The following is a 24905-nucleotide window of genomic DNA, read 5'->3' on the forward strand; positions in this document are numbered from 1 at the left end:
TATTTTAAAATTCGCGGTTCTAAACGTTTCATTAAAAATTAAATCTCGGGTATATACTTTTAGATTCCGGAGTGTTGCGTCAAAAGCTCGACGTCGGTGTATACTGAACTCGACGAAACCGGAAGAAACGTTTGTTTGTTCCTGTACACCCGCTTCAATTTGCCAATATCAAACGTCTGGGGGCGGCGTAAAAAAGAAATAAAAGCTCGTTCGATACATACGCGGAGTTTTGGAATTCAAATGATTTCCGGAGGCCACTAAACATCCCGAAAGCTCGCGACGTAACAAAACGCCGGAGAGTCGCGCAGAGAGCCGGGCCAATAACGCCCCGAGAGCTTTTCCCTCTCTTTTATGTCTCTCGCAGTCGATTCGGCGACCTCCATTTTATTCGCCGACACGCCGGCCCTTATCGTATTTTATCCCTGCGCGGCTCTCTGTCTTATTACACGAGAGCGAGAGCCGCATTTCCATGTCCTTTTGTCCCAGGCGCATCAGCGTTCTGCGTATAAATAGAGCCGAGAACGCGCGGCTCGTTTTCCAATCAAACTTTGGAAGTTGCTCGTTATACGCGCTGGGTCGTCAACTCGACAGCGGGAATTTCGATAATCGTGAAATCCGCGATCGATACACATAGCTTCCTCTCGACAAAAGGACTCTTCGTTCGCCTTTGTGCGACGCGGTAGGAAATAAGACGACGTGACCGCGAGGCTGGCGGATGATATTGGAGAAGAGGCGCGCGGTGTATCCTTGCTCCGGCTGAAACTTTTGTTTCGCAAAAGACACGCCGTCTAGCGCCGCTTCATGAAGGATGATATTAAAGAATTATTCAAATATCTTCGTAACTCGGCCGCGAAATTCAAGTAGTTTCTTCTCGGCTTCTCTTGAGATGGAGAGTGAGAGGAACTTCTCCGAAAGTGGCTTTTTATTCTCGCGAATAATTTCGAGGAGTGAAATTAAAAAGCGAGTCGCAAAGTAGGAAGGCAGAAGAAACAATATGCCGGACTGAGCTGAAAACGAAAGTGAGAGATAGAGAAAAGGGAGTCGCCGAGTACGTCTCAAATTTATCGACGATGAATCTCCTTCCGACGGGTTATTATCCCTCCGCTGGGAGATAAGCCGGGCGCGATGTAATTGGCACGCAGTTTGAAAGAAGAGAGGCAATTGCCGCGCAGTAGCAGCCCCGTCGTTTTTCTCAAAGTGCTGCGTCGCTAATGAGACATCCGAGCGCAAATATATTACACCTGCGCGACACTTCTTCTTGCATCAGCAGCGAAGAGCGACTTGGTAATTGAGTATACATTGGAGCTGGTTTGATTTTTGTTGTTTTTGTTTTGTTTTTTTTTTTTTTTGACGAAAGAAATGAGCCTCGTTAACGTCTAACAATAATATATTTTGAAACATATTGTCAATTGGGAAGATAGACATTATAACAGATAAACTATATTTCGAAACGTAAGACGTTGCTGCTTAGGTTTCGGCGCTGTCGCAAGTGCGCATGATAATATCCGCGCGCTTCACTTTGTTCGTTTGTTCGCTTGTTTTGTTTTTTTTTTTTTATTTTTCTTACAATGATATGACGTCTTGCGCGATGCGTGGTATACAGAACGAGATTATCGCTTGATGCAATAGTGGTGTACTTGAGTTGTATGATTGTGTGCGAGTGTCCGTGACATAGAAGAGAAAAAGGTTTGCAGAATAATATATGAGCGCGCGATAACGTCCTTCGGGAAGATCATCTCCTCTTCGTTTTTCTACACCAAAACTAAGTATACAGACGGAGGATCGCGCTCGAAGCAGCATATATATATATATATATATATATAGGTGTATATATATAATATACGTATACAGACAATGTATGCGAAACGATGAGAGCTATAAGTATAACAGCATGCGGTTTGTTTTCGATCGCTCGCTTTCGAGTAGTAAAAAATGAAGTCGCGCGCGCGTCAAAAAAGCGATTTTTTTTCTTCACAAGCTCTCCGCCCGAAGGACTTTTACAAAGTCGCGATAAAATCAACATCGTAGTCGTCTCTTTTTTTTTTTAGTCATCATGCATACGGTCAAGCGTTTTTTTTTATCATTTTTTTCGGTTGCACTTACATAACACCTTTATAACTCGTATATATTTATAGTGTTTATACTTTCTATCTGCTTCGCCCTCCCCTTCCTCCTCGCCTCCCGTTAAATTTTGCATATTCTATAACTTATACGTAGTACAATACAATTGTGCAGTCTGTTAATGACGATCTAAATTTAATTACAGGTCGTGTAGCGGTGGTGGTGGTGGAGGTGGTGATAATGTACACACTCGGGGAAAATTTTCGCTCGCTTCGACAAAATTGGCATTTCGATGAAATCAGTATTGTATTATATGTGTACGCGCTAATTCAGGTATTCGAGTTTTTCTTGTATAGCTTTCAATTATATTATGAGTGAGATTTCCGCACGGCACTCGCGCGCGATGGAAACGATAAAAATATTTCATAAATTTGCTTTTATATCATTTCAATTTATACGTTTACCTAAAATACGCAATATAATATATTCGAAAATATCTGATAACTATTAGAAGATTTGTTTTATCACTTTTAAAATATATATACATCGACATATATGCATTTGAAGCGTGTGGTTATCGATTAATTTCCTACCATTAGTAGTATACATATCATATTATTTCAAAAAAGACTAAGCATCTTAGTTTATAAGAAAATAGATAATGATCAAACGATTTTGTCAAATCGAAAATTCATTCTCCAAGTGCATTTATAGTGCGATAGTCGCTTGATATGCGTAACATGTGTTTATATACGTATATGCATATTATATTTATTATAATATCTTTTTTGCATAAGATAATTGTCTTCATAGGCTTTCGCGAACGTGATTTAGTGCCTTATTCGAAAAAGGGTGCACGGTCGAAATGATGCCGGCTTATTCTTCTGTAATTAAATTCAATCGCTTATATATTTATTTACTTATCTTACTCTCATGTAACCGCCTTTAAAGCACGCCGCGATCAAAGCTGGATAAAGTAATTTTTAATTGACGCCATAGACAATAGAAAATGGTCTTGAAACAGCCTTTAGTAATTTGTCGAAAGAGATAGTTTCGATCAAAAGTAGCAGCTCAAGCAAGAGTATTTGATACACCATATTTTTGTATCCTTAAAACGTAAAGAACACGAGTGGGAAATATTCATTAGTGTATATCACATTATTTGAATTCTTATTTTCGAGTACAACATTTTTTGGACCTATAATCTTGCTATTGAAGATTCTCTGCATTAAAGAAGTGAAAGTTTTTATTTCTTAGAGATAATTAATCTTTTAGTCGTTAATGAATTTTAATATATTTAAAAAATGTAGGACTAGTTGTTAGTAAAAAATGACTTTTGGTATACAAACGGCTTTTGTCGCCGTATCGTAAAAATTGCTTAATTCAATGTAACATCTGTTGTTAACATCGTTATGTTATAATTATACATTGTACTTTTAGAAAGAGTTATAGTTTAAGCATTTCTTAGTTGGGTATAACAATGAAACATTACTTTGGTCATTGACTATTTATAAAAGTAGAAACTGTTACATTTAACTTTGATTTCATCAAATTATTTTTATTGTAAGGCAAATAATGTCTTCTAAGAAATAAAAAAGTAAGTATCGCGGTTCAAGATCATTTTCCATTCTCTACTTTTTATTTGAAACACATTTAACCCAGCTCTGATTCATATACACGCATTCATACGTATCCATATCATTCGCAATTTTTATGCTTTTTTTATTTTTATTTTCTTAACTTTATGATTTTATATTAGGAAGTTTCTACCTTAACTTCCGCTATGTAAAGTCGAGTATTCTTTAACCATGGTGGCATCTAAAAAAATTACAGACTAGATAAATTTACGGCAGAGCAGTAAAAATCGAAGAATTTTATACTTTTGCTCGTTAAACATTAAGCACTTTTACTTTTCTAGCTCCAACAATTCAAGCGATATCAAAGTCGTTAAAAAAAGAAATTTATACTTATTTAACCTACAACAATGACTAAGATACGATATATTAGGCACTTTCTACGAGTAATCGAAGGATCGAAAATAGAACTTTAAAAATACTCTATAAATTTGTAACAATAAACGTACATTACCTGAAACTAATCTCTTCACTAATATATATTCAGATAATTTATAGAAGTATTCTGGATATTTTACAATCTTTAAAAGATTTGATAAGTGAACTCAAGCTATCGTTTTATAAATATATATATAGTTTAATGAACCCTTCCAATGGTCAGTTTAGGTCTACCCGACCGTGACTCTATTTACAAAGTACGTAAATTTTATTTATCATTTCAGGAACGTTTTGAACTCTTTTGTAATCTATCAATTCACGTATCGTTAATTTTCTACTGAAGCAAAAAACTTACGAGCAATTGCGATATATTTCTCATGGAAACATTGTGGGTCAAAACGAAAAGCAGGTAACGTTTTACTCGCGCATTGACTTTTCCATTTTCTTTCTTATTTTTAAATAATAAAGCATCGTAAACAGTTATCAAAAACAAAAGCAGAAAGCTGCTATTACAATTGGTAACAGCTAAACTAGATGACCCTAGCTCGAAATTACTCAGAATAATAATCATTCTTTCATTTTTTACGAAACCACCATGGTTATTGAGATTTATGTTAACTACTTAGTCTTTATTGCTATGGAGCTATAGCTGTGACGTCGTCACGTTTTATTGACAATAGAATAATACTGGCGTTTACCATAAACGATGAAAAAACATTATACGGGTCTAGTAAAAAAATTAAAAAAAAAATCCGTACGATGAAATTATGGGCATCTGCATTGCCGTTACACCTTTGAACCAAGGTTTTTCGAGATGATTTATGCAACTTGATTGTTACCATTCCGGTAATCAGCATGGATCGTCATGGTTATAATTATCAAGGCACCTATAATGTTCGATGTGAAATGCATCATGCTCGCGGAAAGCAATTAATCAAAATGTTAATAATCTTAAGAAAAAGTGTTACAAAAACCATACAAATCTACAATGTATCTTCTGCACGTAATAGTGAGTAAAAAAAGAAGCGTAAAAAAGTATACGAAAAGAAGTTATATCGGCAAAAAGCAATGAAGCGTAATGGAATCCTCCAGATTCTCGTGGTAAGCAACGTCTACGCAGTACAATAAATCGAATTAGAATAAAACGAATGGAAAGGGAAAAATATTTATGTATACAAGACATTGTGCAGGCGTCCCTATACATACTATCAAAACCTGGAGGGTTGATTTGGTCGAGTCAATAGTACGTGCGCGTGAAAGCCTACGTGAAATTCTTGACTAGTACTTGTTAATTTTACCTTAGGTTTAAAAATTATCGCGTTATACGCTTCGCACAAAAAACGCACTCACGCTTAGTTTACCTAATATGTGTTTGTCCGTAAACAAATAAAAAGTCTTAAACTTAAGAATATAACGGATTTCAATGGCGGGCTACGTAACTTTCTCAGTCGTGCGTAATTCTCGTTTACGTCTTTAATTCTTACGGGGTCGCCGATCTTAAAAATGTCGGATCCACCGCGGCGACTCTTGCTGTGATAAATGCGTATATGCAGAATAATAAATTCTGTAGTTGTGAACATTCCAATTCCTATAAGCAAACGTCCTTATTTATTTATAGAATGTAAAAGAAAAACTTCGAAGAAATAAGCCATACGTTGAAAACATACCTTAGTTTCAATAGCGATGCTATCGTGTTCCTGAAAATGTAGTTTCAGTTTGCTCTTCCCATCATCGCTAGAGCCTCGAAGTTGATGAAATTTGTACCTCCAAACAGGATCCGTCGTCCCTTCAAATGTCAAAGTAAATCCTTGTGTCCAATCTAACGTAAGACCGGCAGCTCTTCCATTCAGTGTTATAGGAAAAGTTTTACTCTGAAATGCAAAAAGACTGTTTCAATGAAGGTAATGAGGTCAGCGCTGAATAAACTCGAGCTTCGCGTATACGACGCGCTAAAAAATAGGTCGCTTTACAGCATGAAATATTGTGTTGTCAGAAGAGCCTTCGAACCGAAATATGGAATATTTTCATCGAAACGCCTTTGTGTAACCAAAGATAACACCAACAAAACGTTATTCCGCCGGGTGTTATAGCCGTGCCAATATTTTCGCGCCGTTGAATGATAGTTAATTAACTGTGGGGGAGTTTCAATTAGCCGACCTTGTTTGTGTTCTTTATTCAAAAGGATGCAAGTTTGAGACTTAAAAAACCATTCTTTCCGGACGTTTGAAACAGCACGAAACAACGAAAGTTTCATTAAAAAACTTTTGTAACGGACTCTGCTCTTATTCGTTATGAATGCAAGTACAGCGCAAAATATACATTCAATTAAAAACGCGGCGAGTTAAATTAATAAAAAAGAAATTAACCGGACTCGTAATATGCTTCTTATTTACAGCTGCTCCCGCATCCTTGGCTCGGCGCCAGGAAAATTCAAATCCAGCTCGTAACTCGCAATGCTAATGAGCCGCAAAATGTAAGCGCCGGCTGCGAAAATCATGCATATTAAAAGGGACAGGACACTAGGGCGACAGTGTAATATGGAAGCCTGCGCAGTGGCGCAGGTGCACTCACCTTGAGATGCGTGACGGCAGAGCAGACAGCGGTGTGCCAGGCAGCCTCGATTCGCAGAAGCTCCTGTCGCGTTTCCACGCTGAGGTAGCGCGGCGGCTTGCCCGGACTCTGGACCAGGAAGCAGTGCTGACGCTCGTCCACGTTCTCGGATTCGCGCATCACGCGGAACAGCGTCTGGTAGACCTTGAAGGTGAGGGCACAGCGTGACCAGTCGCCTATGTTACACTGTAAAGGTTGACGTCTCCATTAGAATTTCATCGATTATTGGATCGATCGTCGTGCGAGGCTGGCTCCGTATGCGCGCTCCGCTGAGCAGAGATATATTGCCAAAACCGATGAATAAGGTGAAATGCTGGTTTATTTTGGAACTATATATCGGACGCGTCGATTGATTTTACGTAATTATTGACGTGCGTGTCTGTGAGCCATTACTATTTTCGTCGTTGTGTACGATCGTGCGCTCGACAAAGCTTTTTCTTTTGAAAGTTTTAAAGCTTTTATTATTGCGTATATTCGTTGATATTGATTTGAAAAATATGCTTACGGGAGGCGTTTCAAACAGAAGTAAATCTGGACCCTTGAGCGCCAAGAACCTTGGTCTGTAGCTTTGCCACAGTTGGTTACTGTTGCTCACGGCTTCGTTTACCCAGCCCATGTACTCGATTCTCTCGCCAACGCCAAAGTTTCGATTGTACAACTTCATCTGCAAACGAGTCAGATCGTTAGCTTCGAAAGTTTACACTGTGGAAAATAAAACGGGTCGTTTTAAATATTCACCTGCAGATAAGTCAAACTTGTGATATTGTCGGCAATGTATTTGAGCCATTGACTGAGAATCGCGGTGTCGTCGCAATGTATCACTCCAGTTCGTGCTCCATTTAAACCTCTAACTTCGAAAGCGTTTCGTCTCAATTTGTCAGTGCCAAAGATGTATCTTGTCACATATGCCATCATCAGGGGCACTGCGTAACCATTTAGATTGATTATAAAGTAAATGAAGCAAAGCAATTTAGATTCTTGGGCTTGATAATTTTTATACCTGTAACTATGTCCACCCACTTCTTCTGCTTGGTAGAGCTTGTTGAAGCATTTGAACCTTGTCTACTGTGACCACTAGCTTTTGGACTGCTTGCAACTAGTTTACTAGGCGAAACCCACCCATCTTCTGCAGCTCCATTACTAGCATTGTCTAACTTTTCTTCCTTCTCTGTAATTCAGATAGTTTTCATTAAATATTGCTAAATAGTGTGATTTTTCACTGGAACACTGACCTGTTTTCTGTAAAAATGGCTTTGCTGCTCGATAGTGCTTAACAGTTAAAACCACAATATCGCCAGCATTTCGAAGGATATTCACAGCATCATCATGATTGCACGCAGTAATGTATTCTCCATTGACTGAAAAAGAAAACGAATTTGGATTAGGTGAGAAAAACAATTTATTCGGTACCGGCTAGAGAGTGTCACAGAGATGTGAGAAGGAAATAGTCCCTGTCAACAAAACATGCTCCAATATTGACTGTCACACAGGTAAACATGCAAGTTTAGCCCTAACGGGTTTCTCAATATTGGATTATTGAATTTCAATTTAGCCTTTAAGCTCAAGACGGAGACTAAATTTATTAGAAAGCTTGAGCTTGCCACAACAATGTGTGACTCACCTTTAATAATAGCATCTCCAACAAAGAGTTGACCACACTGATCTGCAGCCTGACCCTTGTAAATTCTAGATATCAGTACAGGTAACTTGTGTTCGGCTCCACCCTTTATACTGAGACCCAGACCTCCTACCTTCTGACGAGTAATTTGTACCATTCTTTCTTTAGTATCTGCAGGTATCTTGTTATGATTGGCTGACTGCTACACATGTAAATCAAATTCATTGTAAAATTCTTCAAATACTCTGTCAAGGATTAATCAAAGATAATGTTACCTCCAAATCCTCTCTCTGTAGCTTGAGAACTTCCATCGTAAGATGGAGTCTTGTCGGTATAGGCTTGATTTTGCCATCGCTCACTGCTACCATACCAGTCCTCACCTTTACAGTAATTCCAACAATTAAGCTACCTTTTACACAGGCAACATTCTATAGACTTGGTTATTTTAATATAAAAAAAATTAAAACTGTCTTTCATCGCTTTATAAATAATGCAGAAATATGAGTATCGCGAAAAAAAATGTCTATACTTTTATTAGAGGTGTAATTATCTGGAAATTATTAAAGCGCTATGGAGATAACATAGTTGAATAGAAAAAGGGATATGAATAATAGAGCGAATGGCGAAATAGCAAAGATACGAGGGGGTATGAACTAAGCATATAAATAATAATAATTCGTCCGAGTAGCGTACAACGAAGCCAAGCTAGTTCATTAGAAAACTTGGCGTTATAATCGCTAGTCCGATAATTGTTTAAAAGCCTCTTCGCCGGCTAATCCATAAAAGGTAAAAAAGCACACGCGAGAGCTGATTGCTCCATAAGTTTGCTCGCGCCAAAAGTTAATCCCATTAGCGAAAATTTATAACGCCCCGAATGCATCATGCGAAATTTATGCTGATTTGTTCAAAGCGAACGAGCGTTGTACCTATTATACAATACAGTCGAGCGCGCAATAAAATAATTAACCCGAATAAACAGCCTTATAAATCAGGAATTTAAGCGAGGCTCCCCAGCCGAACTGGGGCATAAATTAATCCCGAAAGCGCGATGAATTCCCGCGGTCATTCTCTCTCCCTCTCTCGCATCAGGAATTCACACAGTCCTTCACAATAAATGACCGCAAAATAAGTGCGGGCGCGCGCGCGAGGCAAAAAAAAAAAACACAACAATATCGCGCGCTCGCGCGAGCGTGCCACAAAGCGCGCCGAAAATAGAGCAGCGACTGGTTTTTTTCGCGCAAACGAGTCCGCGTGTGTGTGTGTGGGTAGTAGGGTAGCTATAGCAGCTGCACAGTGTTATATACGTGCCCGCGAGTATATAAGTATGCAAGAGCGAGTCGAGGTTCAAAGAACTCATGAAACATGGATTAGTGACACGCTCTCTGATGGCGACGCTCTCGCGCGCGCGCGCCTCCTTTCCGCTGCGATGGATCAATTAGTGGTGATTATCGCTCGAATTAGAGTAAAAGCGCTCGATATTCTGGGCCAGAGAGAAAGAGAGAAGAGTCCCTCTCGCGCGCACGGGCGTAAAAATTGCTCCACTGCTCCTCTTCTCGTCGCATCGCAGGTGAAAAAAGGGCGCCTCAGGGCCGAGAGATCTCTCTCGCGCGCACACACACGGCGAGGAGCCTCCGAGCTATATGTGCTCCGGTTATAAAGTTGACTTTATCGATCCTGCAGTGCGAGTGAGATAGAGAGCTGAAGGGAGAACCGCGCCGCACGGTTTAGTCCTCAATGGGCGACAAGTTGTCTAGAACCTCCGCAGGAGTGAGAGAGGAGAGTAGAACTCGTGGAGCGAGTTTCGCCCGGGCGAAGCTGCCGCTGCTGCATTGTCGCGAGCGCATAATACGCGCGCACATGCGTTTCCCCCCTTCCCCCCTCCTCCTCCTCCTCCTCCTCCCGTAGATTGTGTTTCCTCCCGTGAAAGTTTTCTTTTTTATCCGTGGGAAAGGCTCGTTACGTTTGTCGGAGAGAGAGAGAGAGAGAGAGAGAGAGCTTTTCATTTGCGGAGAGCGACTGTTGTTGTTATTTTCTGGAAAAAGGCCCCTCCGTCGTTTTCGCGGAAATAAGAGAGAAAGATATAGACGCGGAGGGGGAGAAACGTTTTATGCTGAATAATTCATGCTCCAAAAATATTGGGAAGGAAGCACTTCCCCCAAGAGAGAGAGAGCAAAGTAATGATTTCACCCGAGATGCTAATCTGATCAATATTTCATTTAATCACAGCCCGTCGTTATTCGCCAGCCGGCTCGCGCTCAGGTGAAAGACCGAAAAAGTGATTATACACCCTAGATAGGTGTATACGTATCGCACACGCGTGTATCGACGGAGAGGAGCTGGCATATATAGTTTCCTGCGCGGAATAAGGAGAGTTACGGCGTTCCTTTCAAACAACGTAATGAGAAAATCAATGCCACCACCGCGGCGTGTCCGGGGAACACAAAAACGAGATAATCACCTAATGCATCCTTTCTCGTCACACACACACAGACACACACACGAGTACGGGCAGCTAGGGTTTCTCGCAAATTCCCCGGCGACAAGGGGCTTAAAAATAAAACCACAACACGCTGTATCTCCAGCTCGCTCTCCCCATTGATTATGTGTGTAAAAAGGTACACAGAAGGAGGTGTGCAGCGAGAGACGAGAAGAAAGGAGAGGAAGAGGTGCAGACAGGTGCCGCGCGCACGCCGAGTACTATCAGCCTATCGCGATACTATATCATTACCTTGAGATTCTGCTCGACCTTCTCCTCGATCGGAGTGCACATCTTGCTAGGGTTGACTCTCATACTTTGCCTCAAGCCACCGCGAGCCTGTGACTGCTGCTGCTGCTGCTGGCACTGCTGCTCCTGCATGCGCGGAGATGCAGCCGCAAATAGCACAACAACGGATCACTGCTGCAGTCGTCGTCGGGCGAAGCGATGCACATCTTCCGAGGGCCCCCTCCCCGGAAAGAGCTGCACAACACTCGCTGTGTTGTACTCTCCGCCGCCGCTGGTCAATTGGTAATCCTAGATAGTATTATGTACACTGCAGATAGTAAGTATAGCTCTAGTAGGCGCGAACGACGACCGTCCAGCGGCTCGTCATCCTCTGCTCTCGTCCCTTGGCCTGCGCTGCTGCCAGTCCGCCAGGCTCTCTCACACGCACGACTGTTGCCGGGCTGTGTGTTATCCGCCGCCGCCGCCGCCACCGCACATGTGTGCAGTCGCGGCTGCGCGCGCCGACGCCTCTCCCCCACCATCGCGACCCGACTCTCCCGTTTACGATGCTCGTAACGTCACTAACGTCCTATATCTAATATCCTCGTATGTGCCCGTGTACACGCCAGATGTGTGTGTGTATGTACGCTTCCGCTTTTTTGCTGCCCCGCGCGAGCTTTCAAGTGCGACTCACTGAATTTCCAACTGTCGAGCCTTCGTTGTATGTAGCCCCGCGAGCTATATATGCGCACACGGGCAAGGGGAGAAAAATAAGCCGCTTCCTCTCTGTGTTTATAAATGCCGTAAAGCCGTAAAGCCGGGGCGCGCAGCTTTGTTTTTTTCGACGCGGCGTTGAATGGGATACCGGATGAATTCGGAACCGACGAGATTTCGATTGGAAATCTCTGCGCGCGCTTGCTCGGGAGCCTTTTTCCCGCGAACGCTTTAAAAGTAGCTTTGCGGAGGACGATTTTCAATTAAGTTGCCCGAGGGTGGCTGCTGTCGCCTTATTCGTAACTCTTATTACCGCGAATTTTCGAAATTATAAAGCTCGGCGCTAGGCGAGCTTTTGTTTACTCGAGCTACTGCCTTTAATGAAATTGAATTATTATGATAACAGAGTACGTAAACGGATAAAACGGATTTTTGATCGAGAGCAATTGTAAAAAATGCGACAAGTACCCAACGGCTTAATAGAGTCTCAAGTTCGTCGCAGTCATCAATGCCAAAGCCACACGAGGGGTGAGAGCTTGCGGCAGAAAATGTCAGGCAACGAAGAAAGGGTGACTCCTATGTGCACGGGCGCATTGTGTGCACCCATTCCGCGGGGCTGCGCTACAACCCGTGCGTATAGGTATAATGTAGGCCTGTACACAAACGATCTCTGTCTCTCTCGCGCTCCTCTTTTTTTTTTTCGCGCGCCCGCACACGTTCGACGAAAGCTGCAGCGCCAGCGAAGGTCTGCAGATGAATTTTACGAGAAAATCAATCGGAAAGCCATTAAACGTAACTATAGATTGGGCTTTTCCGTGCGGGAACGTTTTTTGCCGCAGTGCCGCCGCATATCAAGCGATTACGCTGATTCCTCCTATCGGGTATACGTTTATACGTTTTCCGGTGTGCGTGAGGTTTTGATTTATCGTCGGCAAATTCGAATTTCATGCTTTTTGATGGATTCACTTTATTACAACAGCGATTTGACAGTGTGAGCTTTGCTTTGCAATTATGGCAATGATTCAACTTTTGCAGTTGTTCCGAGAATTCACTCACTCTAACGCATAACATTCAGAGCCAATTCGCAGATTAGCTAATCGTATTTACAAAACGAGAAGATTAAGAAATTAAAACGTCGTTATTTTATTTCGTATACATACATACATAGAAATTTAATCGTATAACTACATCTATTTATTTATCCCTGTACTCGATCCAGAAGTAAGACTGTTTCCAAGACCAAGTTTATGTACATACATTAGAAATAATCGAGTTATCGTGATTTCATAACAATTTCAATAAATGATTTATTTTAGTTACAATTTGATTCCTAGCAGCTCTTTTCGTTAAAATAATAGACCTTTCAGAGTATCATAGGAAGCATTGATGACACCCCAGCTAATAAATGATCGCATAAAGTTCAAATGCACACCTTTATAAAAACTTTTTAAACTTCTATCTCTAGAGATGTATACATCTCGAACACATTTTGTGAACTTCTCAAAGTCACCGCCGATTTTTGATTGCATGTGAACCTTTATAACATTCACTGGATAAAAAAATGTACTTGTAAAACCACCGATCAATGCACCACTAATAAAATTTGCTAATAGAGAAGTATCATTTCCGAGTATATCTTTAGACTTATCTCTTAAAGTAAAAAACATGAGATTTGATAAGCCATTTCTGTAAATAATTGGCACCAAACCTCTGTAACATTCTGAAATTCCATACTCTCGCAAGAGGATACTAAACGCGTGGGGTGTGTTCTTGAAACGTTCGTGATATCTCCAGTCTTGCAACAAAGTTTGAACTCTCTCTAAAGGCATCAAAATTGCTTCACACGTGCCTGCGAAATTAGCTGCAAAAACTTTTGCAAACGTTTTGTGATCAGTCAATACGTATAGCCTCTGTCTGCAGCCTTCATATAAGCTAAACATTAAACTTAAAGACACAGTTTTTTGACACAAAGGAGGTAAAATTCCTCGATATAGTAGTTTAACTCCCTCTTGTGATAACTGCTGAACTGCAGTTGTAGCAGGTACTCCCTCCAAAATCTAAAAGAATTTAAAAAATCATTATCAAGATTAACCAATAAATTTGACTAATTAAAATTTAAAATAAGCCATTATTTACCTGTCGGAAAATAACTTTATTTACAGGATAAGTAACAGTAACATTGATCACAGCAGCTCCCCAGCCACAAAGAAATTCTCGAGCATCGTTTGTATTTAGTTTTAATAAAGTTGATACATTAACACTTTGATGATTCATTGTGTCAAAATTTTTGCCAGCTTCTGTAGCTGCATCAACTGTGGTACATAAGAAGGTTTCTTCGTATTTCTTCCAATTCATCTTAAAATGTCTTAAAATGTCACTAATCAATCATCATCTGAAAATGTATACAAACATTTTATAATTAGTGCTTTTATTGAATAAGTACATCATGAAAGGCATATAAAATCAAAATAATAAAGTGTTGATCTTTCAATATTCATTGTAAATGACATTGGTTTAGAATCTGGAAATTTAGCATAATTATTCAAAAATTTAGCATTCACAAGATAATTACACTAAGAGTCTACAATTATCTTGAGCTCATATAAGGCATAACAACACTCAAGCATCGCTAGGATTTCAGTGAAAACTTAAGTAATTGATTTTAGCATTTTATTTTAAAAAGATGGGCGTCTTGAAAAGTCCTCGGAAAATTGGCAAAAAATCAACTTAGAATTGAAGCAGCGGCACACATTTTTCTCATAATCGAAAATATTGTTTATTTTTTTCTAATTGTCCAAATTCACACGTGGCACACTTGCGAACCATAATAAGCTCGCTCGAAAACGTCTGCAAAATGACAATTATATAAGTTCTCACCTCGTCAAAGAGCCAAACTGTCACATTTTTCAGCGTACCAAGCATAACCTCTGCTAAATCCTTCTAATCGAATATTTCACAATCAACCCATATCTCTCGTGTTATGCGCTTATCTGAACATTTTCGTTGTTATATATACTGTTAATTCCGCGATTGACTGTACCGTGTACTGCTAATCAGCTGACCGCCCGACATTTTCCCGTCGCCTCTCTCTCTCTCTCTCTCGGCAGTCTCGTCGACTCTCGTCGGTCGCTCAGCGTGCTGACAATGATATCCAATTCTGCCACTTAACCAATCTAATTGTTGACGATTTTCGTTGTTCGCCTCTAATGCGATGCGATCGATTTATCTTGCAGCTGACGTCAGTCAGTCAGCAAATAGGAAAATAAAAATTTCTGTCTATAGTACATGAACAAGTAAACGCCAAGAGAGCAAGAAAGATAAAACAAAAACAAGTGAAACAGGGATGGCAATAGCGTCGCCGATGTGGAAACGAGACGAAACTCCGCTCGCTAGAATATCCAATAGAATCGTGATCTACCCTAAGCTATAACGGAAGAAGCGGAACCTGACTACGTGGTAGCACATAAGAAACTGCACTTTCAATAAGCAGGTGAAATTTAGCAAATAATTTGAACAATTACTATAATCGCCACTCCAGGCACATAGGCAACATTAGCCGCATCGACTTATGACAATAATATAAAGTACACTCTGCATTCAAGGTAACCTACATCTCAGTATACAGGTAATCATCATAATGATTCTTTTACTTTATTTTCCAAGAATAAATGGTTACAATTTCTATCCAGATGTTATGAGTATCTAAGTTATTTTAATTTGCAGACATGAGGCAATTAAAAGGAAAAACGAAAGAAACAAGCAAACAGAAGAAGGAGCGCAAAAAGGAATTTCTAGAAAATAAACAGAGAGTTTTCACTCTGGTTCTGCCAACAGTAGCTGCGATTTTCGCACTTATTGTAGCATATGTTTATGTGAAAACACGTCCAAAAGCTATCGACTACTGACCAATGATCTTCAGAAAGTTCTATTTTTCATCGCTTTTCTACTTTGATCATTCCGGTCCATTTTTAATCAGTCACATATTAAAGATTCAAAGCTTGCATTAGTAACTATTTTCTCTAATCAAACAATTGTTCCTACAAAGAATTAAAAGAGAAAAAATATTATCATTGTATTTATCTGACATTAAGTTAATAATTTATAATATCTTTATACATGCATCAAAATCATTTGGATGATCTGTATCGCTTAAGTTTTTGTCCTATTCATTTGTTAGAATTAACCTAATAGAAAACAACTAACTGCTCAAATGTAAAAATAAAATGTTTGTCAAATATATCAAGATATGGCAAAAATTTACAACATTAGAATCATTAAAGTTATGTAAACTTGTAAAAGTCTGTATGGGTCCAAAGGAATAAAAGAAGATTCTATTTATGTCTACAAAAATTTGCCTATATATTTATATAGGATTCTAAACCATTTTTAAAATATTTGAAATTAATGACATTTTATGTTGAATTTTCAAAGATTCAGCCGAGCAAAGAATGCATTATAGCTTTTTAAAAAAATATTAGTACAATATTATCAATGCTGATATATATTTTTATTCCAAACAAATTTGTTAATGCTGTTAAAATGTATAATTAATTTTTTATAAGACTATAAGCATAGTGATATAAAAATGTGAAAGTATTTTTTTTAATTACTGTAAATGAACATGTATTCTTGAATAAATTTCTTGTTCATTGAAGTTATTTTTTTCAAGCATGTGTGTATATTTCTTCTAACAAATGCAGCAATTTTCGTAATTTGTTATGAATTAAACTAAAAAAATTATCGATGACGTTTATGTTCTTTACTGTAAAATTGGCAATGAGTAATGTTGCTCATCGTGTATGTAAACTATTTTTGTAACGAAAAACGTCGTGAATGACTAATCGAAATTGAAAAAGCTTTTATCGTCTGTTCGCCGGTCGCGTTCAAAAAGCTCATATCCATGAAAAAAAAATACTCGCAACTTATCGCTCAGTCTCAACTTAATTATCTGTCTGTCTTATCATCAACGCGATAAGCCTCTTTTTTACTACGAAATATTCGTCACGAAGTCGTGAAAAAACATTCAAGATGAATATATGTATTATTATTATTACTACACATATGATCGGAAACTACCAAAGAAAAAAAAACGAAATTCCGGAAACCATGCTGATACCACGTGAGCGTATTAGTGGCGGCGGATAAGCTATAGAAGGAAAAATTATACAATAAAGTGAAATGCCGAGGATAGAGTTCAAGTGTTCAGTGCGGCTAACTAAACTCGCGCTACTATGTGAAAGTAATACGTAATGTCGCTAGATTGTCAACGGATAAGATATTTAATTTAAGTCTGAATTGCGCTAATTAAAGCAAGCATTCGAATACTCTTGCACGCTTCTCAGCATCGGCGGCCAAAAACAGAAGAAGATTTGAAATTAACCTAAAAACCGGCTACGCCAACGCGGATCACAAGTTTTGCAAAAGTTCGTTTGTTTTTATTTACACTGTCGATAGTTAAAAAAAGTCAACAATGTCTTATCTCTTCCGATCTTATCAAAAACTGTTGACAAGACATCCTCTAGGAATGCAATCTTTTCAAGCTGGTAAGAAATCAACTGTCATTGTGTTTATATAAGTTTTATAATACTATATGCTGTTTTCAATAAAATTTCATAAGTTAACGTAATTATAATTCTCAGGAGTTTTGATGGGATTAGGCGATCAAATTGCGCAAAATTTTATAGAAAAAAGACCAGTGAAAGATTTAGATTTTATGAGAACTGCAAAATTTTTTACCATTGGCTTTGTCATAGCAGTAAGTAAAACTTTTGTTGGCCAGTTTAGACGAAATTTTAAAAATGGCATAACTTATATTTTATAAAATGAAGGGGCCAGCAACTAGAACGTGGTATGGAATTTTAGACAGACATTTTGGATCAAAAGGAGCCACAGCAGTATTAAAAAAAGTAACTTGTGATCAATTTCTGTTTGCACCCACTTTCATTGTAGTTCTACTTAGTGCAATAGGATTATCACAAGGAAATGACATGAAAAGTATTAAGTTGAAGTTAGAGGATGAATATTTGGAAATCTTGAAAAATAACTACAAGGTATGATCTATTACAATATTATTGGTTGACTTAAATATTTATAAAACAATAATCCAGTTATTTTATGTTTCAGTTGTGGCCTATGGTACAGCTAGTTAATTTTTATCTTGTTCCATTACACCATCAAGTTTTAGTTGTTCAGTCAGTTGCAGTTCTTTGGAATACTTATGTATCATACAGAACCAACAGGGGAATGCTGACAGAGAATACTCAATAGAGAAAAAAATGCACATTTTTTTCAATTTTTTTTCTTTTATTTTTGTAAATCATTAAAAAAGGATGCCAACAAACTTATTTATTTAATAGATTGAATATTTCAACAATATTTCCAGGCAGCTTTTATATGCCAATGTTTTTACTACATTTATAAAAATTTCTCACTCCATGAAGCACAAAGTACACTTCAATAAGAATATTAGGTCAGTATTTTTGTATATCACAATTATAAGATGTATACAATAAAATTATTTAAAAATATAATATTAATAATACATTTTTCGGCTTACGCATTAATAATTACATTATTCAATCTGGGATGGGACAATTTTCAGCCTTTGCCATGGCAGCTGGAACAGTTTCTGAAGTTTTGGAAATTATACAGGGTCCAAGCAACTCGGGACACGGTACCTTGTTTGCTTCAATATCGTGAATTTTTTTTAACAAGTCATAATTTATTCGTTGTGATATTCTCGAGTCTTGTCTAAGGGACAAAATGGAAGTATTTGTAAATTATAGTTATCTACTGCGTGTTTATCAAACTGTGCAGCCAAACAGTACTCACTTGTATTCAGGATGTGTGAGAACTTCCTGTCTTAACCATTTAGCGGTGGTTAGAAGCTCGCCGGACGCACGTCTCTGAATGAGTTTAATATATCTTTGTATAGTACAGTGAGTATCAGCATCTGCATCCATACTTGAAAGATAAGAGTTAACCAACGGAATTAATCCGGGAAATGTGCCTTCCTGCAAAAAGTCGATTACGTTTATATTCGTATAAATAAGATTTATATACCAGATCAACATTAATTGCTAACAAACCTTTCCGTTAACGATTTCGTCTATCGTGTATTCAGTATATTCATCTTTAATATCTCCTTGTTGCGTATTACACGTAATATCGCGCCTAAACCAAAATTTCTCTGTTTTTACAGCATCTCTCTTTTGTGCTCTGGCCATATTTTCGTCTACTTTGCTAATTGGTATTAAAAGATTAAGTTTATAACTTAAGATAACTCGCGTTAACAAAACCACAAAACAGACAATGGCTGCATTCTCAAAGTCAGTTATTTGTACTTCACAAGGTCTGAATTCAACTCTCCATCCAATAGATGAATTGGATGGTGGTGGTTTGAATCTCATTGTTTGCCAATTTGTAGATTGAATATTCTGAAATATGAGATTGTTGTTAATTTGAAAGTCAACATACATAGCTGTTTGATTACAAAGTAATTTTTGAAAATTACCTCAAAGTGATCAGTATCTTCAAGATCGTTTTGATGAACCTTTTCCGAAAATAAAGAAACTGTATCTCTGATGAATAGATGGGCAATATGTTGTGCAAGTAGCTTGTCAATTCCATTGTCCAAGAGTTGTTTATAAATATCTTTGTCGTACGTCAAAGGCACGTCGTTGTACCTATCGCCTTGCTCGCTTAGATAGGAATCAATAGAGTCATATCTGGATTTGCTGATCTTGAATTTATTTTCTTTCAACGGCTTTAATCCCCGCTCCTCCTCAGTTCTACAGTCAACGGAACACGAGATGACATTCCAGCGACAGTCGACGTCCGTCACATAGCCTCGGTAAAATGGACTGGCAGCAGTAAGAGCCAGCTGTCGAACGTGAAATAAACATTTTCTGTAAGGCATGCACGAGAGACATGCTAATTTAGCATTTACACTCTTGACTCTAAAGAAATAAATGTTCCATGCTACATATTTACCATTATTGGACAAAGTGGAGTTAGCTGGTCATACAAAGTTCTTGCTTCTTCAATATTACATGCTTGAAACGTTAGTTGTAAGCAACAACAGCCCATTCCAAATCCCATAGCGTCCATGTACACGTGATTTTCCTTGGCTGCTTTTTCACTGGAGCCATCATCTCCCAATTCAGCCAAATTTTCTTTAAATGGCAACTTCACATTTTTATCTTTGTATACTGTAAACATTGATAAAGAAATTAAAACAATATATTCCAAACATAGATATTATCAAAAGTTGTCTGAACGTTTCCAAAAAAAGTAAATAATAAAAGAAAACATACTTGGTAGATTAATAGCTACTTTTTCTCCTCTTCTGCTTCTAATATTTCTTGTTAATGTTTTGAACCTTGGATGGCCAGAAAAAATAGCCTCATCTGGAAAGAATAAGCTTCTTGATGCTCCAGATTGTGGAGTAGGAACAGCTGGGGGATCAGTAAAGTCTGGTGCTCCTAATCTGCATGGTAATAAATTATGACATCATGCGTAAGTGGTTGAAATAAAACATGCTTTAACCTTCCTAAATAAAACTAACCTTGGAAAATTGGTTAATGACATTAGAGCTTCTCCAGGCTCCAATAACTTGGAGGCTTCTTGTCTTCTATACTGCATATTGGCTTCAACTACATTAAAATGTGCCAGTAATCCTCCATAGGGTTTGCCTGGAGTTCCTTCAATCATGTAAGCTCCATATTCAGGACGCCAAAGTGATTTAACATTGCTGTAAAAACAGTTGAACAAAATTAAGCTGTGCGGTTATATAATATTTTTGGAGTAACAAAAATAATTGAAATTCACAGTTAAAAATATCACTTAACATTACTTACTCAGGATCATTGTGCTCTTTTTCTTGCAATTCGGCTAAATATTTTTCTGCTCTTAGTGACACTTTTGCAGTTTTCTCTGCATCATTAAACTTCACCAATATATATTCAACCTAAAGGAACAAGTTTTTTTTTCAAATATACGTTGAATGAAATTAGTAAAAAGCCAGCTCATTTATATTTAGATTTAGATGTTGAAGGATATCAAGCAACATTCTAACAAAAAAATTGCTTAGCAAAAACAATAAAAGAGAACGTCAAGGTTAAGAAATACAATATTTATGTTGATTGGGTGTTCTTTTACACAGTCATGATTTCAAGTTTCTGGAAATTCTAGATTAGCTTTATTTATGCAATAGATGAGTAATCAATGTAAAAGTATTTTTAATAATTGATATCAGAAGTAAAAGTGATTTTAATCGCAAGTTTAAAATGTAGAATCAAGATAAAGTGATAAGTAGAAAATGCAAAGCACGTGTATCTCAAGATAAAAGAGACATGTGCTGTTAAATATGATGATTGCACAACAAAATTCGAACAAATGATAACAGAAGTATGACAGAGCATAAGTCAATCACTCCAAATTGGTATTTAAATAAAGTAAGAGGTTTCAATGGATACAAATTGGAAATTTTTTTACACGCGTAATTATTAAGAGTTCATAATCTGTAAATTATACATTACATACTTCAGAGCAAGACATGCTTTTTTGAATTTGAATTTTGAAATAGGATAAAAATAGATTCACGCGCGGTAATAAAGAATTTAAAAAATCGCCGTGAGTATGCATCTGCAATAAGTTCCAAGAACTGATTCTTACAGAGAAAATAACCGCTCCCCGTATACTGCAGCACGAGTACACTCACAAAGAAAAGGGTGTACTTGAAGCGTCGTAAAGAGCACATGACATGCGAAAAACGAGGAAAAAAAAAGGCAAAAAAGTTTCCGAGAACACGAACCTCGTCTCCCCATTTGAGTACGTCGCCCTGCTTGTCCCGGAGCCTCTTGTACAGGTTAATAAACTGTATGGCTCCGTGTTTCCTCACATGATCGGCGAGCTTTCTTGTCTCCTCCCAGTTCAGTGGACTTCCCTCCGAAAGCAGACCCATTATCGCTTGCTGTCACTCGTCCTATAACCTTCCGACGGCTCACGTGCAAGATCACGCCGTTGTTGCGTCAAGTGTCTCTATCGTTGGTTATACGCCGACGAGAAAGATGCTTTTCCCGCTGCTTGCTGACCCGGGTCACGACGATGAGACGAGACGATCCGATCCGATCGAATCAGCGCGCAGACAGTGACTGTGCCGCATGCACGCTCGCAGCTGCCTCAAATACCATTAAACTCTCGCTCGCGTGTTTCGCCGCCGTCACAGCGAATACAGATGCCTATACAGTGTGTGTACACACGGACAAGAGGGAGAGAGAGAGAGAGAGAGCGACTATAGTGTTTACCAAAGGCAAAAAGCGGCCTGCCACCGCATATATAATATGCCTGCACTAGACCGAGTCTACTATTGTATATCTACGCCCCGGTGGCGGCAAATAATGAGGCACACACACACACACGCACACGAAAATTGTCATACAGCTGCGAGGCTGCAGGCGGCGGCGACGACCTGAGCTGTGAACACACGCCGATGACTGGCACAAATAAGTATAAGTATATAACGCGCGCGCAACTCTTGCACTGCGCGCGATACGAGGCGCCTGTCGGCCGCCAGTGGCTAGGCTAGCTCTCTATTGCCGCGAGCGCGACCTCCCGTCGTCTCCCCACTCTGCGCTTTTTTCGATTTTTCACTCTTGCAACAACTTCCAGGAAAATTACGCCGAGTAACGATCGTTCAGGGATAATTGTGCAATTCCGCTGCTGTGTTTCTGGTATTATACTACAGCTTCCTTCCACTCCCACCTTTCCTCGTTCACATGTTAATCTCGAGACTGTGATTTCGCGTAATCGCCGCGATTTGAAACTTCTTTTTTTCCGTCGGTTCACGACCAATATCGTTTTCCTGCGTGAACTTTCAATCTTTTTTTCCTGCTTTGGCATTGTACGTTAGAAAGCTTTGCCGCGTAATTGATTTGGAATTTCACGGACTACTTAGAATATGACATTCCATTAGTTTTGAAACGAGTTACTTCGAGAGCTAATATTACCTTTAGTCTTCCACGTTCGCATTCTTCAGCGAACGACGGATAAGATAATAGTGAGGCGAATCGTTATGAATGGCGAATGAAGGAAATGAATGAAATCATCAAAAACTTTGAGACTAGTTTTTTAGGTATCAATCCTGGTACTTTATTCGGACGTCAGTGAAAAGCATCAGTAGCAGATAACGTATTTTCGGAGCCAGGCAATGTTGTCAATTAGATGTTTAGTCGAAAAGACCGAAGCCCATGTCCTCATCCTCGTCCTCGGATTCCTCTTTCTTCTCTTCCTTCTTCTCGGCAGCTGGGGCAGCAGCAGCAGCAGCGGGAGCGGCAGCGGCAGCAGCAGCAGCGAACTTACTGGGGTCCTGTAAAAACAAAGCGTCGTCGTTAATTTCAAAGGCCTGTTAGCGCGCGTCATATCTAAACAAGTTGTTCATAGTTTTATCAGACTGCATAAAATGCTTTTATCAACAACGTAGCCGGCAACCAGATGGGTTCTGCTATTTCTAGCGTCTGATCGCTGATCGACCACTCGGACGTGAAGTTATTCATCATTTAAACGTCTAATAGGATTTTTTAACTTTTCTGCTCCAAATGAGAAACTATATCGTACCTTGATGTACTCCTTAATGGTGGCCGCTTCAGCGAACTCAACCTCGGTGACGGCAGCGATAGCCAACAGATTCTTGAATCCGTAAGCAATGCTGTGAGGAGCACTGGCAACAGTTGGGTAGCCAATAGCCAAACAGACGGAAGCCAGGTTGGCGACTCCAGCCATGAACTTCTCGCGAAGGTCTTCTGGTTTGATGTCCAGAATTTCAGGAGCAAAGATGGTGCCAGAATCGTAGACTTGTTCAACGATCAAACCGTATGAGAACGGAGAGATGTTCAACATGTTCAGAAGAGTTGCTTCTGAAGCTCCAACTTTGTCACCTGGTTTCAAGATGTGGACATCGTTCTAAAATAAAAAATAAACATTATAGTTGCAAAATTTTTTAAATAAAATTCAATGTACGAATGGAAAGTAAAATACTTACGATGATTTCAATAGTACCCTTGGAAATCTTGGTTGGGATACTCAGAGCCTGGAAGAAGGAAGTTTTCTCAGGACCCAAACCGGTGTTCTGGGCTGGGATGATGACACTCAATGGGGCAATTGCACCAGCTCTGGCAGGAGCACGAACTTTGTTCTCCAGAAGCTTGTCCCTGACTTCAACGAGATCTCCCCGTGTGAAGACAAAACCAACGTTACCACGGATATGTGGTAACAGCTTCTCCAAAGCAGCATTACGTTCGATATGCCCCTTGATGGCTTTTCTCATCATGGTGTTCTTACCCATGAGAACCACAGCAGTGCCTCGCAGAGACATACGGATCTGTTGCATCTGCTTTGATCCGACATTGTCCGCGCCCACAATAAAGCATTTCGGATAGTCATCTAAAAGTTGCTGTAAAATGCAGATAAAACAAGTTATTGACAATTTCCAAAAATGCAAAATAATTCATTTTACAATACATTGTCATCATACTTACAATGAGTTTGCTGAAGTAACCCGCCTTCCAGGATGCCTTGTCCTCCCTACCCATCGTGAAGTGTGTAGGGATACCGTACGGAGATTTAAGGACTGAAATCAACAATTATTTTGTTTAAAAAACACATTCGTAATTATCTTTAAATTATTTTGTATTTAGCTATGAAATCAGACTGCAAAAATGCTTTTATCAACATTGAAGCCGACGCACAGATGGGTTCAGCTATTTCTAGCTTCTGCACGTTGACCGGCCCTTTAGACGCGAAATTTTTTCATCATTTTAAAATTGCCAATTCTAATTAATATTCAAAATAAATCCGTTGAATACCCGCTTCATAAAACCACGCCACGTGGCGCCATAACCTCAAATCATTTTCTAGCCAGCTTACACGTATATAATATAAGCTTGGAAAAATGAAAATATGCTATTTTACTAAAATATTACGGATTCTTAAAAATATAATAACAATTCTCTATCTTCAAATAGAAAAAAATACAATTTTTTATCGAATTATTTTGAGCGATACTTACCTCGGCTAGGTAGATGGACGCAATGAACGAGAAATCCGGAAGTAGGGCTACATCAACTTTGGAATGTTTTATCGACAGAGCAGGCAGTGCCCTCTATACTTGAAATAATTAAAACTCAAA

At 38.9% G+C, this 24905-nt stretch overlaps 5 protein-coding genes across 11 annotated transcripts; 1 reads left to right on the plus strand and 4 right to left on the minus strand.

Annotated features, from left to right (window-relative positions):
• Window positions 1–1369: 1369 nt before the first annotated feature.
• LOC100121834 (gamma-1-syntrophin) lies at window positions 1370–11473 on the minus strand. 2 transcript variants are annotated; one of them, XM_016985299.3, is made up of 10 exons: window positions 11030–11473; window positions 8577–8681; window positions 8305–8503; window positions 7916–8041; window positions 7684–7851; window positions 7422–7606; window positions 7189–7347; window positions 6645–6869; window positions 5741–5944; window positions 1370–5661 (listed from the first exon to the last, which is right to left on the minus strand). In XM_016985299.3, exons 1-10 carry the CDS (start codon window positions 11156–11158, stop codon window positions 5554–5556), a joined length of 1608 nt encoding a protein of 535 aa, XP_016840788.1. In that variant the 5' UTR covers window positions 11159–11473; the 3' UTR covers window positions 1370–5553. The 2 variants fall into 2 exon arrangements, with proteins under 2 accessions (XP_016840788.1, XP_016840789.1); XM_016985300.3 differs by having other exon boundaries at window positions 8305–8500; window positions 11030–11186.
• Window positions 11474–12661: 1188 nt separating this feature from the next.
• Window positions 12662–15038, minus strand: LOC107981067 (solute carrier family 25 member 51). Of its 4 annotated transcripts, XM_016985302.3 has the most exons (4): window positions 14635–14840; window positions 14292–14566; window positions 13856–14111; window positions 12662–13776 (listed from the first exon to the last, which is right to left on the minus strand). In XM_016985302.3, exons 3-4 carry the CDS (start codon window positions 14072–14074, stop codon window positions 13066–13068), a joined length of 930 nt encoding a protein of 309 aa, XP_016840791.1. In that variant the 5' UTR covers window positions 14075–14111; window positions 14292–14566; window positions 14635–14840; the 3' UTR covers window positions 12662–13065. The 4 variants fall into 4 exon arrangements, with proteins under 4 accessions (XP_016840791.1, XP_016840792.1, XP_016840790.1 ...); XM_016985303.3 differs by lacking the exon at window positions 14292–14566 and having other exon boundaries at window positions 14635–15038; XM_016985301.3 differs by lacking the exon at window positions 14292–14566 and having other exon boundaries at window positions 14597–15032.
• Window positions 15039–15202: 164 nt separating this feature from the next.
• On the plus strand, window positions 15203–18260 carry LOC100114316 (single-pass membrane and coiled-coil domain-containing protein 4). Of its 2 annotated transcripts, XM_001607579.6 has the most exons (5): window positions 15203–15344; window positions 15443–17262; window positions 17359–17474; window positions 17548–17769; window positions 17843–18260. In XM_001607579.6, exons 2-5 carry the CDS (start codon window positions 17190–17192, stop codon window positions 17984–17986), a joined length of 555 nt encoding a protein of 184 aa, XP_001607629.1. In that variant the 5' UTR covers window positions 15203–15344; window positions 15443–17189; the 3' UTR covers window positions 17987–18260. The 2 variants fall into 2 exon arrangements, with proteins under 2 accessions (XP_001607629.1, XP_031784932.1); XM_031929072.1 differs by lacking the exons at window positions 17359–17474; window positions 17548–17769; window positions 17843–18260 and having other exon boundaries at window positions 15443–16373.
• On the minus strand, window positions 18012–22426 carry LOC100121797 (glutamate--cysteine ligase catalytic subunit). Its single transcript, XM_001605357.6, has 9 exons — window positions 21534–22426; window positions 20578–20687; window positions 20286–20471; window positions 20035–20207; window positions 19712–19929; window positions 19233–19601; window positions 18808–19155; window positions 18551–18732; window positions 18012–18469 (listed from the first exon to the last, which is right to left on the minus strand). The coding sequence occupies exons 1-9, from the start codon at window positions 21681–21683 to the stop codon at window positions 18295–18297; spliced, it is 1911 nt and encodes a 636-aa protein (XP_001605407.1). The 5' UTR covers window positions 21684–22426; the 3' UTR covers window positions 18012–18294.
• Window positions 22427–22842: 416 nt separating this feature from the next.
• Window positions 22843–24875, minus strand: LOC100114285 (60S acidic ribosomal protein P0). Of its 2 annotated transcripts, none has more exons than XM_001607556.5 (5): window positions 24786–24875; window positions 24256–24347; window positions 23760–24170; window positions 23336–23680; window positions 22843–23087 (listed from the first exon to the last, which is right to left on the minus strand). In XM_001607556.5, exons 2-5 carry the CDS (start codon window positions 24307–24309, stop codon window positions 22947–22949), a joined length of 951 nt encoding a protein of 316 aa, XP_001607606.1. In that variant the 5' UTR covers window positions 24310–24347; window positions 24786–24875; the 3' UTR covers window positions 22843–22946. The 2 variants fall into 2 exon arrangements, with proteins under 2 accessions (XP_001607606.1, XP_032455349.1); XM_032599458.1 differs by having other exon boundaries at window positions 24583–24788.
• Between the last annotated feature and the right edge of the window lie 30 nt (window positions 24876–24905).

Source organism: Nasonia vitripennis, chromosome 4 (genome assembly GCF_009193385.2).
Source record: "Nasonia vitripennis strain AsymCx chromosome 4, Nvit_psr_1.1, whole genome shotgun sequence".
NCBI lineage: Eukaryota > Metazoa > Arthropoda > Insecta > Hymenoptera > Pteromalidae > Nasonia > Nasonia vitripennis.